This window comes from Oncorhynchus kisutch, linkage group LG5, assembly GCF_002021735.2.
Source record: "Oncorhynchus kisutch isolate 150728-3 linkage group LG5, Okis_V2, whole genome shotgun sequence".
Taxonomy (NCBI): Eukaryota; Metazoa; Chordata; class Actinopteri; order Salmoniformes; family Salmonidae; genus Oncorhynchus; species Oncorhynchus kisutch.
This window is the reverse complement of record NC_034178.2, coordinates 35,402,071-35,415,863: the sequence shown is the minus strand read 5'-3', so window position 1 is coordinate 35,415,863 and position 13,793 is coordinate 35,402,071. Positions and strand designations below refer to the sequence as shown.

Below are 13,793 nucleotides of genomic sequence, written 5' to 3'. Positions count from 1 at the left end.
CAAACACTGGATTGAATATGATGTGCCAAAGTCTCTATACCTCAAGACAATTAAGTTAGGCATAATGTCAGTCGATAGTTTTGTCCAGAGTGGTCACTATGTTCAGGATTTTATTAATTTACTTAGTTTTCCTCTGTGTGAAAGGAGAGCTTGTTTCATGAAGTTGATTTATGATATACATTGTAGGGGGCGAGCATGTACTTCTGCTGTTGCCTTCCTCCATAAACATCCCTCTGTACTTGTTCTATGCCCCCAGTGTACTCTCTGTGTGTATATCACCTTGTATCACACGTCGGTCTTAAATAAAGGATGTTGTGCATCACAGGTTGGTGCGGCCTTAGACGTCAGTCTCAGCCTGTTGTTTTTAAGGCTCAGCTTTTATTCTGTAGATACTCGTGTGAAATGTTTGGGTAATGATGGTGTTTCTGAAAATGACATATGCCACAGTGTGTTACATTTAAATGACTCCTCACTGCAACTTGGTGTACTGTGTTAGTGGATCTGCCTGCATCTCCAGTACCCACACATCATAACTGAATGGGCAGCACCTGACCTACACCTAGTCCATCCCATACCACCAACAATGCCTGGAAAGCCATGGTAAGTTATTATGAGAGGTCCAGCTTGGAGAGCCTTGGACAGAGATGGTTCTACTCATGTTGGTGTTTTAAAGAAGATGAAGGACAAGAGAAGAATCTATGGATCTCAAACATTTACTGAATTGAAGAAACAAACACTTAGCCATCTATATAATTAGTTGTCAGCAGAGGTTGGATAAGTAGTGTCATAATTAAAAACGTTGCATATAAGTTCAGTGGAATGCACTGTACAACACATATTGTCCGTTTTTATATAGAATAGTAAAGAATATGGAGATGTCCACTAATATTGACATGTGACTTCATGAGAATGCATGCTAATGACAATCTAGCAAGATGAGAAGCTTCGTGAAAGTGGCGAATGTTGCGTTTTTGTCTACCTGCAAAGTGTGATGTTAGATCAACAACAGAAACATGCAGTCTAATGCAGAGCACCGACAGTCCGTTCTCAAAGTATCATGGGGAGTTTAAGACTGCTCAGCAGTGTGATGACTAAGCACTCTTATAAAGGTTGTCTGTAGCTTACAATTCTTGTTTGTATTCTTTTGACACATTAATATTTTTCATTTAATGGTTATACTTGAAGCTGATTATACATGTGGCATTTTGTGCTCATGTTTTTTTCGTTAGAACAATTCGAAATGGAGAGTGAAGACCACAGCTTGTGGCTTTAAATCAACAGACCTTTTTGTGATCCATTTTGGTTTGTTGTGATCTGTGTGATTCCCGGTCTGTGAAATCCTGTTGTCGTCCATAGCATTTGGCATTTGAAACAAGCTCTCATTTCAGTTTCACTTCAAACAAATTATCTCTGGAAATTTTTGTCATTTAGCAGACAAATCTATCGGAGATATACAGTATACAAGTATGTAAGTGGATAAACGATATGTTCTAGAATGCTTTTTATTCAATTTTCACTAATTGTTTTAACTTTGCCTTGTAGGACTTGAACCAGCGCGCCCTAACCTCCTGCTTGGGTTGGTGATTTGCCAGAAGGACAAGAAGCGTGCTGGAGCCTCTTTGGAGACTGAGGAGAAGCGTTCCAAGATCCAAATCAGAGACCTAGATGATACTGGCCTTCCAAAACCAACCACCACCATCAAAGCTGAAGTCAAAGCTGAGAAAGCCTTGCGGTACACCCAGGATCTTCCCTTTAGCACAACCCCCCCAGGTACACCTCCCCCTCTCAGTTCCTCAGAGACCTCCTCCACGTCCATGGCAGCCTTATCAGTGCTGTCCTTCCTGTCCTCTGTCAAAGCCCCTGCTACAGACAAAGAGTCACCTGCCTCAAGCTCTGCTGCATCATCTGCTGCCAATGCCACTCCCCTTCAGACCATCCTGAAGACTTTGTTTGGGAACAAGAGGCAAGACTCTGAGGCCTCCATGTCTCCCTCAGAGCATGGTGCTGTTGACATCTCAGCCGTGCCTGCTACTCTGCTAGATCCCATTGTTCAGCAATTTGGACAGATTTCTAAGGAGAAGCAGGTGGAGGAAGATGAGGATGACAGACCATACGACCCAGAGGAGGAATATGACCCAGGCATGGGCTATGGAGCACCCCAGAAGTCAGTTAAAGAACCTGAGGTCATCAAGCAGCCAGAGGCTACAGATGTGGATGATGTGGCTTATGACCCAGAGGATGACACCATCTTTGAGGAGGTCAAGACTGAGGGCCCTGGTCAAGCCAAGGCCACCGGGGATCTGACCAAACAGCAGAAAATGGTGGAGGATCTCAACAAACAGATTGAGGAGCAGAAACAGCAGCTGGAGGAGCAGGAGGATTCCATCCACGAAAAAAAGTTGACTACAGGGACATCAGCTGCCTCGTTCTCAGTCACAGACGGTTTGATCTCACCATCCCAAATGGCCAACAGTCGGCTCCTGCAGCTGGGCAAAAAAGTTGAAGAGTTTGTGAAATCTTCTGCTGCTGCTCCTTTGATTAACCAGAGAAGGGACCCAAGGCAGAGTAGGGATCCCAGGAGGCTAACCTCAGACTCAATAGAAAAGGTGGAGATGCCTCCTGCCAAAGACACCACGCCACCACCACAGACTGATGTCCAAGAACCAGAAACACCACTGCCCCAAGAAGAGGTTATAACAGATTCTCTTCCCTTTCTGGAATCAGACGCAACAGAGGTTTCCATTCCCCTGTTAGGTGAGCATGTAGAACCTGCTACGGAGGTCAATTACATGGAGGAACAAACTGTTGAATCTGAGGAAGTCGACCCAACCAAGAGTGACTTGGACAAATACAGTATTTGGCCAAATGCAGACAGCATTTTAAAAACAGGGGAGATTTCTAGTTTTGAGAAGAACCATCAAGAGCCTACCTCCTCTGGCTACTTCAACATGTCCACAAACAACAACTCCTTAGCTTCACCTACAATTAATGTACTGTCTCAGGATGTCACCCAGGATAGCTCCACCCTGGTGAACACTCAATCCTCCCACATGTCACATATGGGAACATCAAGCTACATGGACTACGGCGCTCCTCCTGACATTCTCCCAACAACCACCTTCCCACCCCAGCTTGTACCACCACCAATGCAGGGTCCACCCCCAATGCTTGGGCCACCACCCATGTCAGTTCCCCCACCCATGCAGAGTATTCCTTCCTTGTCAGGCCCTCTACCTATGCAGAGACCTCCTCCACCCATTCAAGTTCCTCCACCCATGCAAGTGGAGAGCAACCAGTCTCCGTACTCCCAATATGGGCCGCCTCCTGCTGCTTATCCTCCCTATCAGAACCAATGGGGAGGCTCTCAGCAGCAGTATGAGACCCCCCCTGGTCCTCCACCCCAGACCATGATGCCACCCAGGGGACCCCCTCCATTCCAGCCGATGGGCCCGAGAGCCCCACCTCCCCAGATGTTCAATGCCCCCATGGGCTCCATGCCTCCCCAGCACATGGGGCAGCAAGGCCCCCCTCCAGGCCAGTTCATGGAGAGCCATGGCCTGCCCAGACCTAATTTTGACGGGCAAAACGGTTTAGCTCCACCAAGGATCAGTGGACTCCCTCCTCCATTCAACTTCCCTGGACCCAGGGCACCCCCTCCACCCTTCACAGGGCCTCCCCCAGGCCACTTTGACAACAGAGGACCTCCTCCATCCCACTTCCCTGGGCCCAGAGGTCCACCTTCTCATTTTGGGGATCATGGGTCCCAAGCCCACATGATTGACCCACCAAGAGGCCCTGTAGATCAGTACAACAATGTCAGTGTTGGGTCCTACCAGCAGGGCATGGACCATCACCAGGGTCAGACCCCTCCACACATGTACAAAGATAACCAGGCTCCCCCACAAGGCCCCTCTTACAGAGGACCTCCACACAACCAGTATGAGGGGCGGAGAGGCCCGGCTCCCAGTGGAGATATGGGTGGACAGCGCTTCCAGCCACCTAACCAGTTTCGGGGCTCTATAGCACCCTCCCCACCACCACACAGGGGGTCTTATGATGACCAGGGACCCCCTCAGGACCACCGTGGGGCCCCACCACAGCATTTTGGAGGACCTGACCAGTATCGCCTTGACAGTCCAGGGGACTTAAGACCAGTTCGCCACAGTGGGCCTCTGCTCCCGACCCCACCAGAGGGCCCCATACCTCTACCAAACCGCATGGGGGGTCACAGCCCAGAGTCCCACAGGGATGACCACTGGCGACGACACTCGCCTGATATGAGGAGAAGGAGCAGCTCAACCAGAGAGGGCTCAGAACCTTGCGGTGGAGACAGGTCCAGTCGGTTTGAGGGGGGCCACAGAGACCGGGAGCCAATCCCTGGCTCCTCTCAGTTGTCTGAGGAAAGGCAAAGGGACCTGTCTGAGGACCGCAGGAGGGAGCGGGACAGAGAGGGGCCCCATGGAGCCAGGCCATGGGACAGAGGCCAGGACAAGCCCTGGAGCCGGGAGAGAGAGTGGGACAGAGGCAGGGAGAGGGACAGGGGAGAGAGGGAACGAAGCCGGGAGAGGGAGCGCAGCAGAGGGAGGGAGGGAGAGCGACATGGGGAACCCGAGGGTGACAAACGCAGGGCGCCGGAGGGTGACAGACGCAGGGCGCCGGAAGGTGACAGACGCAGGGCGCCGGAAGGTGACAGACGCAGGGCGCCGGAAGGTGACAGACACAGGGCGCCGGAGGGTGACAGACACAGGGCGCCGGAGGGTGACAGACACAGGGCGCCGGAGGGTGACAGACACAGGGCGCCGGAGGGTGACAGACACAGGGCGCCGGAGGGGGACAGACACAGGGCGCCGGAGGCGGACAGACACAGGGCGCCGGAGGGGGACAGACACAGGGCGCCAGAGGGGGACAGACACAGGGCGCCAGAAGGGGACAAGAGAAGGGACAGGGAGAGAGACCGAGACAGGGGCAGGGAGAAAGAGCCTGACAGGAGAGACTACGACCGAGACAGACCCAGGATCAGAGACCGGGAGAGAGACCGCGACAGGAGAAGGGACAGGTCCAGGAGCAGAGACCGGGACAGAGGGAAGGAAAGAGAGTCTGACAGGAGAGACAACGACAGAGCACGAGACCGAGAGAGGGATAAAGACCGGGACCGGCGCGACAGGAGCAAGAGCAAAGAAAAGAGAGAAGACAAAAAAGAAACAAACAAATCTGATGTCCCAAAGGAGAGCGATAAACCTGCAGAGGTTGAAACTGATAAAAACACATCGTAATGTCTCACTTTTGAGGACAATTCACTGTAGTAAATCAATCACCTTGTAACTTTTACTTTCAGCACCATAACTAAATGTAAATAGACATTGGGAATGTGTTTCTACATGACAAATGATTTCATGGTACTCTGGTAGTTCGAAAGGTTGGATTTTTTTTTGCCACTTCATATTTTATGAATGTTATCACATTTGAAACTAATATTGAGGTCATTTAAGTTCATCTGACTATGATACCATGTCATTTACATACAAGTACCTTTCTCCTGTCAAAGTACCTTTTCTAAGAAACACATGAAAGTAACTGATTAACTCCCTGACCTTTAATGTAAATATGAATGTATTTGTGTATATACCGGTATGTTTTTAATCACATTTTTCTAAGTAGAGAAATTATAAGCCATATATCTGGAATGGATAATGTGAGAATTTAGGAAACATTGATTGCTATAGTCTGAAGTCATTGGACAGTATGTGCTATATGTTCAGCAGTTACCACTGAATGGATGTACCTATAGTATTGCTAATTACAGTTGACATTAATTTTGTTTAAAGTTGGCCAATTAAACCTTCTTTATGGCAATCTTTGTCATTAATGGGTTCTGTCTTTCCATTACATCTGACTTAAAAAAAAAAAATGTAATGTTCAAAGACTGTAATAAACACCACAGACTCCGTTTATCTATTTGTTTTATTAAAATCAAATGTATACACATCATAAGGCACCCCTGGTGGTACATGGTTAGGCACTAAAGATATTTTAAGCAGTAGAAAGTATTTTGAAATACCTTCTGAGGCAAGCATAGTCATTCAAAGCTGAACATTTACCCAAAACTCCATATAACAAATTCCCCAAACTAAAAATATGCTATTACAAAATAAACCACTAACATAATCGTTGCGGGTTTGAAAACCGTAATCAATAGTATAACATTTGTGTTTTGAAAAATGTGGGTAACATCCCACTGATATTATACATGTATAATTTCCTGATTTCTGATCAGAAATCAGATATAATAAATTGATTCATTAACATTTCATATAAATGGAAATGATTAGAATACATGGCATACATAATGTTCCTTTATTAGTGCATGACATGGTTGAATACTCTAATCAATTGTCACCATTATGTCAAACACTGAATATTTCCTTTTGGCATCTTCTCTTCATTTTCCTTTGCTGGGCTCAGCAGTACCTCTTCGGTAGGTTTCTTATTCAATTAACTATCCCGGGATGTGCTAATATTGCCCTCTGAAATGTCAGTGCATGGTTCGCTCTCTAAATGCTTACTTGCAGCTCCCTTATTCTCCCCATCACCATAATTTTCATATTTTCTGTCTGTTTCCCTCCAAATCTCCACTGTCCCTCTCTGGTTGCTCATCTGTACTCATGACCATTGGTGTTAGTCATTCCCTCTGAAGCGTCATTGATCTGCTCCCTTATTCTTTCTTTCATCATGATCAGCGTTAGTCGTTCCCTCTGAAACGTTGATACGTTTAGGAAGTTCATGCTCTGTTGACTTATCTGCAACTCTCTTTCTCCAATTATTAGTATTTCCCTCTGGATGTCCACTGCTAGTTTGATAATCTGACTGCTTCAGAGAATTGATGGTGGGGTGCTGACTAGTGTTGGGGGTAATTATAGAGCTACCTCTATCAGAAGCTTCATAACTGGATTGCGCAGTATCGATTTGCCGATAACTGGCAGTGTTGTCGTCAATGTCATCCTGTTTCAGATCAATTGGGTTATCATCTGGGAATGTCTCTCCCCTGAATATACTCTGGATTGTCTTGGGGCACCACACAAACTCATGTTTGGGCTCATAGTGTGCGTAGGCATACTTAACTAAATTCCTGCGCTCTTGCTTATCAATGACAGCGAAGATGAAGTAGTTGAGGGCACTTTCCTTCACATTGTACAGCTTGTCTTTGACAAGAGTCTGCTCTAGGAAGAAGCGGACCAGTGGGGCCTGGTAGTGGGTGAACCCCAGAGTGCCCAGGCACTTCAAGATGCGGGTGATGCGCAGGTTGTTGTGTGTGTTTCTGCCATGAACAAAAACACAAGAACAAACATACAAGGGTACTACTGTTAACCTCAAAAGCACTGTTATTCTCAAAGGTTAATTTGAAAGCTGAAATCTTAGCTAGTATGTATTGCAATCACTTTAAAATAATAACAGTTAAATGACCAAAGGAAGACATTTCTAACCTTTCCAGGTTGTCAAATCTCTCACGCCAGTTGTTCGCCAGTTTCACTTCCCCTGTTATGTCATTTGACAGCTCTATGCCGTAGAAGTCCAGCATGAGCTTGTAGGATGCAACCAGCCTCTGCTTTGCTGTGCCATCTTCAAGGAAAGCCTGAGGAGGAAGCGGATTGTCATTCAGAACGATTATGAACACATTTTCATTTGTTTCTAAGCCCCCAGTCAATAGATAATGTATGATATATGTAAATGCAGTATGCAGAGAACACTTTCCTTGTTCAAAGAAACTACTAGAAGTACCTCAATTTCCTTCTTGGTGAGTTCCTTGGCTTGATAATTCATTCCTGGTTCTTGAAGTGGGAACAACCTAAATAAAATGTTTGTATTAAACAAATATTTTAAACAATTTAACTTAGAAATGTAAAGGAAACTGACCATTGGATGTATGAGTGAACTTCTTCCAGTTTTGAATATTTCCTGTGCCATTTATTGTGAAAGTCCTCAATGAAGACACCTAATCAGAGCAAAGTTTACAGTTAAACATGTCCATGTCTTGTCAAATTGAAACTGCGCTGAAAGAAACAGTAAATAGTTTACCATCAGGGGAGGAGGGTATTTGTCCACGGTAGAACTGTAAATTAGGCATTTCATCCTGGGGGGGAAAGTAATGCAAATTCAGAAATGAGGATATTTCAGAGAGCTGTATTAAAACATTACAATAATCTCAGAGGAATTGGCCAGTAAAATGATGACTCAAATCATCCCGCTTTTCCATGTACTACATAAATAGATGAGTACTTGCTTACTTGTTGTTGCCTGCCAAAGTACAAATTTGATTCTTGCCGCTGTGGAAACAAGAACAAAGGTCTAAAGACTATGTACAAACCATTGACTGATTGATAGTCAGCAGCAGCAACATACTATGATTGAGGTGGATATATTTTATAGCATAAAGTGTGTAAGATTGTGTGAAGAGAATTATGACTTACTGGATAATCATGCCTGTACTTCTGCATGTCCCTTGCTGCACTTCTGAATCTGTTAAACTTGTTTGACTGAAAACACATTCACTCCATGAGTTCACAAAATGGCAGATACTGGAAACACCTGACCAATATTGATACGCCCACGTGTCTGATCTATATAAAGTAAAACAAACTTGGAGGGAAACTTTTACTAGCTGCAAAGGCCGGCTTGTATTCTACTTGGCTACTGACGGGCCTAGCAGACTTTATGAGTCAAATCCATTTTATGTATCTGGAAGTTATTAGATCACATAGACAGATGTAATAAAAACATCATTAGACTTAAACCCTTGACTAAAGCTTTGCATGGTGAACAGACAAGTCCTCAACTGGCATTAAATAGTACCCGCAAAACCACAGTCTCAATGTCAACAGTGAATCCGGGATGCTGGCCTTCTAGGCAGAGTTGCAAAGACAAAGCCATAACTCAGACTGGCCAATAAAAAGAAAAGTTTAAGATGGGCAAAAAAACACAGACCCTGGACAGAGGAACTCTGCCTAGAAGGCCAGCATCCTAGAGTCGCTTCTTCACTGTTGTCATTGAGACTGGTGACTTGCGGGTACTATTTAATGAAGCTGCCAGTTGAGGACTTGTGAGGCGTCTGTTTCTCAAACTAGACACTCTAATGTACTTGTCCTCTTGCTTAGTTGTGCACCAGGGCCTCCCACTACTCTTTCTATTCTTGTTAGAGTCAGTTTTGGCTATTCTGTGAAGGTAGTAGTACACAGCGTTGTACGGGATCTTCAGTTTCTTGGCAATTTCTAGCATGGAATAGCCTTCCTTTCTCAGAACAAGAATAGACTGACGAGTTTCAGAAGAAAGTTCTTTGTTTCTGGACATTTTTGAGCCTGTAATCGAACCCACAAATGCTGATGCTCCAGATACTCAACTAGTCTAAAGAAGGCCCATTTTATTGCTTATTTAATCAGAGCAAGCTTTCAGCTGTGCTAACATAATTGCAAAATGGTTTTCTAATGATCACTTAGCCTTACAAAATGATAAACTTGGATTAGCTAACACAACGTGCCACTGGAACACAGATGGTTGCGGATAATGGACCTCTGTACACCTATGTAGATATTCCATTAAAAATCTATCTGCCGTTTTTAGCTACAATAGTCATTTACAACATTAACAATGTCTACACTGTATTTCTGATCAATTTTATGTTATTTTAATGGACAAAAAATATATATTTTCTTTCAAAAACAAGGACATTTCTGTGACCCCCAAAAAATTGCACATTATTCTTGAAAAAGAATATTCAAGCCCTGTCATATTTATCATTGCTAGTCAGTCCTTTTTAAGTCTTGCCATTGATTTTGAAGACAATTTAATGCACAACTGTAACTAGGCCACTCAGGAACATTCAATGTCATCTTGGTAAGCATTTCCAGTATATTTGGCCTTGAGGTTTTAGGTTATTGTCCTGCTGAAAGATTCATTTGTCTCCCAGTTTCTGTTGGAAAGCAGACTGAACCAGGTTTTCCTCTAGGATTTTGTCTGTGGATAGCTCTATTCCGTTTCTTTTCATCCTAAAACTCCCTAGTCCTAGCCGATGACAAGCATACCCATAACATGATGCAGCCACCACCATGGTTGAAAATATGAAGAGTGGTACTCAGTGATGTGTTGTGTTGGATTTGCCCCAAACACAAAGCTTTGTATTCAGAACTTAAAGTTAATTTCTCTGGCACATATTTTTTCTCAGTTTTACTTTAGTCCCTTATTGCAAACAGGATGCATATTTTGTAATATTTTTATGTACAAGCTTCCTTCTTTTCACTCATTTACTTTCATTTTTTGGAGTAACTACAATGTTGTTGATCCACCCTCAGTTTTCGCCTATCACAGCCATTAACTAACTGTTTTAAAGTCACCATTGGCCTCAGTGTGAGATCCCTGAGCAGTTTCCTTTCTCTCCGGAAACTGAGTTAGGAATGACGCCTGTGTCTTTGTAGTGGCTGGGTGTAATTGATACACCATCCAAAGTGTAATTAATAACTTCCCCATGCTCAAAGCAATATTCAGTGTCTGCTTCTTTTTTTTGTTTACACATCTACCAATATGTGCCCCTCTTTGAAAGGCACTGGAAAACCTCCCTGGTTGTTGTGATCCAATCTGTATTTGAAATCCACTGCTCGACTGAGGGACATTACAGATAATTGTATGTGTGGGGTACAGAGATTAACTTGTCATTAAAAAAATCATGTTAAACACTATTATTGTACACAATGAGTCCATGCAACTTATGTGACTTGTTAAGCAAATGTTGACTCCTGAACTTATTTAGGCTTGGTATATCAAAGGGATTAAATACTTATTGACACAAGAGATTTTTTTTTTCATTTTTAATTAATTTATAAAAATGTCTAAAAACATAATTGCACTTTGACATTATGGGGGTATTGTGTGTAGGTCAGTGACACAAAATCTAAATGTAATCTATTTTAACTTCAGGCTGTAACCCAACAAAATGTGGAAAAAGTTAAGGGGTGTGAATACTTTCTGAAGGCACTGTATGAGAGAGCACATGTATGAGCCATTGAAGCAAGCATTTTATGTAATACATATCTATCTGAAAATTCTGAAAGATTGAGTTATAGATTGGGGAATTTTGTTTTAAATTGAAATGTTTTGGGGAAAATTAAATATGCCAGTTGTATTTTATGGTGCCAATAAGAGACGTTTGATGATGAGCTACAGTATTCTGAAACTCATCTACTGAGATACCACACCAAAAACATTATCAGGGTCCAAGGGCCTGCATACGTACATGTTTGGTCATTCTTTCACTTGTTTCTTCGCTTGGATGATCCTCCCATGTCGAGTCGTACATGCAGGAGTATTCATCGGTGTCTTCAATATCAAATGACCTGAGAACCGGAACCTCCACTTTTCCACTGGGAATGGATTCAGGCTCCACTACTACACTTACTTGAGAGTCTTGAGTCTCCACTTCATCTCTGGGAAGGGAATTCGGACTAGGATAACTTGGCATGATAAATCTCCAGATGCGTTCCAGCCAAGGCCAACAAGTTGGTATGAACGACTTCCAGCGCAGGCCCATGTAGGCGAGAACTGGAACCAGTAATAAAGTGCGTTTGTGCCTAAACCGTTCAATCCCGGGAAACATCCTAGACATGTATCGTCTCAATTTAGTAGACAATTTCAGTGCTGCTCGCAGACCTGTTCCAATTATCATTAGAAGCCCACTAACTCCGGAGCGGCGCACAAGATAATGATGTAGGACTCCGCAGTAGCCTATACAAAATGTTCCAAGGTAACAAATATTCGTTTTATCACTAACTAAATGACGAGAGCCACCACGATGTCTTGCATTCGGATCGAATAATATGTTCACATTTTCACTTTCGTTTCTTCCTGTCACTATGTTCTATACTCAACGTAAATCGAAACACTGGCGCAATATCGCGAGACTTCCGGGAACGCTTGCGAAACAGACCAAGCAGACCGGGATTTGAATGAGAAGTCAATGAGAGAATCGAAAAATTATTCCTTAGTAGTTCATTTTCTCGAAATCTAAAGGCATAATCTAGATTTGAGTTCATGGGTCCGTATACTTTTTGTCCAATTAATATTTCCAAGATAAAAAACGAATAAAAAATGTAAGTGCTCGTTTATTTCATTTGAATCAGAAATCAAACAACGCATAAACGGTTTTGTTTTTTGTTTTTATTGTCTAAAGGAAATATAAAAAAACGAGAAAATGAATAATTATTTGATTATTTATATGTTGTGTTTTTAAATTAACGGTTCTGGTTCGACCCCTGCACCATAGGTTTTGGTCAATGAATAGTCGTGGTTTCTTGACAACACAGAAAATGATGAATGAGTCTTTCTTCATGTTTTTGATCTGCATATGTAATCGAATAAACAATTAAACGTTATATATATTTGTTTAATGTATCATTCCAATGATTTGATGATTGACAGTCAACTGTAGTGGGTCATGTGACATGTCCTGAGTCTAATTTTTTTCCTAACTTTTTTCATTGTTCCGCTCTAATGAGGGACTGATTTAGACCTGGGACACCAGGTGTGTGCAATCAATTATCAGATAGAACAGAAAACCAGCAGGCCCCGGACCTCGTAGGATAAGAGTTAAGTACCCCTGCTCTATAACAAGCCACCGATCACTACAAGATTCAGTGCCTATGAGAATAGACGACATAACCACATAGGCAGTCAGTCCGATGAAATTTGCCTGTCATGACCGATGGAAAACAGTTTTTAGTGTTGTCTATATCAGGATCTGGCCATTTGTGATGAGCCTATAAGGTACACCAATAACAAGGTATTATATATATTTTTTAAGATCTGTCAATTGACCTATAGCATATGACACGTCTTTTGAAACTCGCTGATGCACAACCATGGGTAAAGACCAAGGGCCTGTTTCCCAAAATCATATTTGGTTCATCGTTAGAACCATATCCGATGGTTCTTACGAGGAACTTCGCCTTAAGATGCTTTTGGAAAATCGAGCACTGGGCCTCGTTTCCCGGAGCCTTCGTATAGTGTTAAAATCATCGTTAGAACCATTTTACGATGTATCTTTAGTAGTCGAGGTGTTTCCCATAACCTTCGTTACTAACGTGGCTCTGAAACCCTTGTACATCTACGACTGATCCAGACCACTCAGAGCAGCCAAAGTGCACCGTTAGGTTTATTTTATGCCTTACCTCACAATATATAATTCTAAAACCATTTAAGAGTTTTATGTAAATGGCATGGTCATAAAACGATACATGTTTTATTTGGGCAATATATAGGATCAAATGTAATATTTAAAAAATGTAGTTGTAACATCCCAAGCTGAATCTTATCCGGTAATTGGGAACACTGGAAACGGCAAACCATTGTCAGATGTCAGCGGAACGAACAAAATACAGCAGATTGTTGCTCTGCGTTTACGCAGTGGGGAGTTTTCTCCAAGTCCCTCGGGATGGACACATCCTCAGATTATTCTTTTTTTTAAACATGTGTGCTGTAAAAGTTCAGTTAGGCTACTGTATATAGCTGTGGGCTAAAACCAAACTGAGACGGATATTTATTTAATTATTAATGTATTTGTCCGAGACACTGCGCAACAGAAACAAAGGCTAAGTCTCAGCTGACTGAGAACATGTTGCAACAGATTTAGCTAATAGCTCATTTCCATGTGTAACCCCTAAAACATCAAGACACAGGGTGACATCTAGACATGGAATCATTATATACAAAACAGAAACCCATCACAGTTAAACAAAACAACAAAAAACAGATAA

The 13,793-nt window shown here is 43.1% G+C and overlaps 2 protein-coding genes across 10 annotated transcripts in view; one reads left to right on the top strand and one right to left on the bottom strand.

The window, feature by feature from the left end:
- The window catches only part of LOC109890970 (death-inducer obliterator 1), a 28,463-nt gene extending 22,514 nt beyond the window's left edge, over positions 1-5,949 (top strand). For 8 of the 9 annotated variants that reach the window (XM_020483179.2, XM_031824982.1, XM_031824981.1 and 5 more), the window contains one exon: positions 1,543-5,949. In XM_020483179.2, coding sequence (XP_020338768.2) covers positions 1,543-5,273 — 3,731 coding nt within the window. In that variant the 3' untranslated portion in view covers positions 5,274-5,949. The remainder of the gene's footprint in view (positions 1-1,542) is intronic. The other variant, XM_020483182.2, reaches the window with a different exon arrangement.
- On the bottom strand, positions 5,944-11,885 carry LOC109890972 (opioid growth factor receptor-like protein 1). The gene is made up of 8 exons (XM_020483185.2): positions 11,279-11,885; positions 8,466-8,531; positions 8,283-8,321; positions 8,074-8,128; positions 7,912-7,990; positions 7,777-7,843; positions 7,482-7,630; positions 5,944-7,315 (listed from the first exon to the last, which is right to left on the bottom strand). The coding sequence occupies exons 1-8, from the start codon at positions 11,705-11,707 to the stop codon at positions 6,697-6,699; spliced, it is 1,503 nt and encodes a 500-aa protein (XP_020338774.1). The 5' UTR covers positions 11,708-11,885; the 3' UTR covers positions 5,944-6,696.
- Positions 11,886-13,793: the final 1,908 nt, after the last annotated feature.

What these genes read in the sequence shown, in the direction of transcription:
- LOC109890972 (XM_020483185.2), bottom strand. Translation starts at nt 11,707, where the DNA reads ATGATAATTGGAACAGGTCTGCGAGCAGCACTGAAATTGTCTACTAAA. An exon ending in AATACCCTCCTCCCCTGATG is followed by an intron (nt 7,991 to 8,073) that starts GTAAACTATTTA and finishes TGCTCTGATTAG; the next exon opens with GTGTCTTCATTGAGGACTTT. An exon ending in TCACCAAGAAGGAAATTGAG is followed by an intron (nt 7,631 to 7,776) that starts GTACTTCTAGTA and finishes CTTCCTCCTCAG; the next exon opens with GCTTTCCTTGAAGATGGCAC.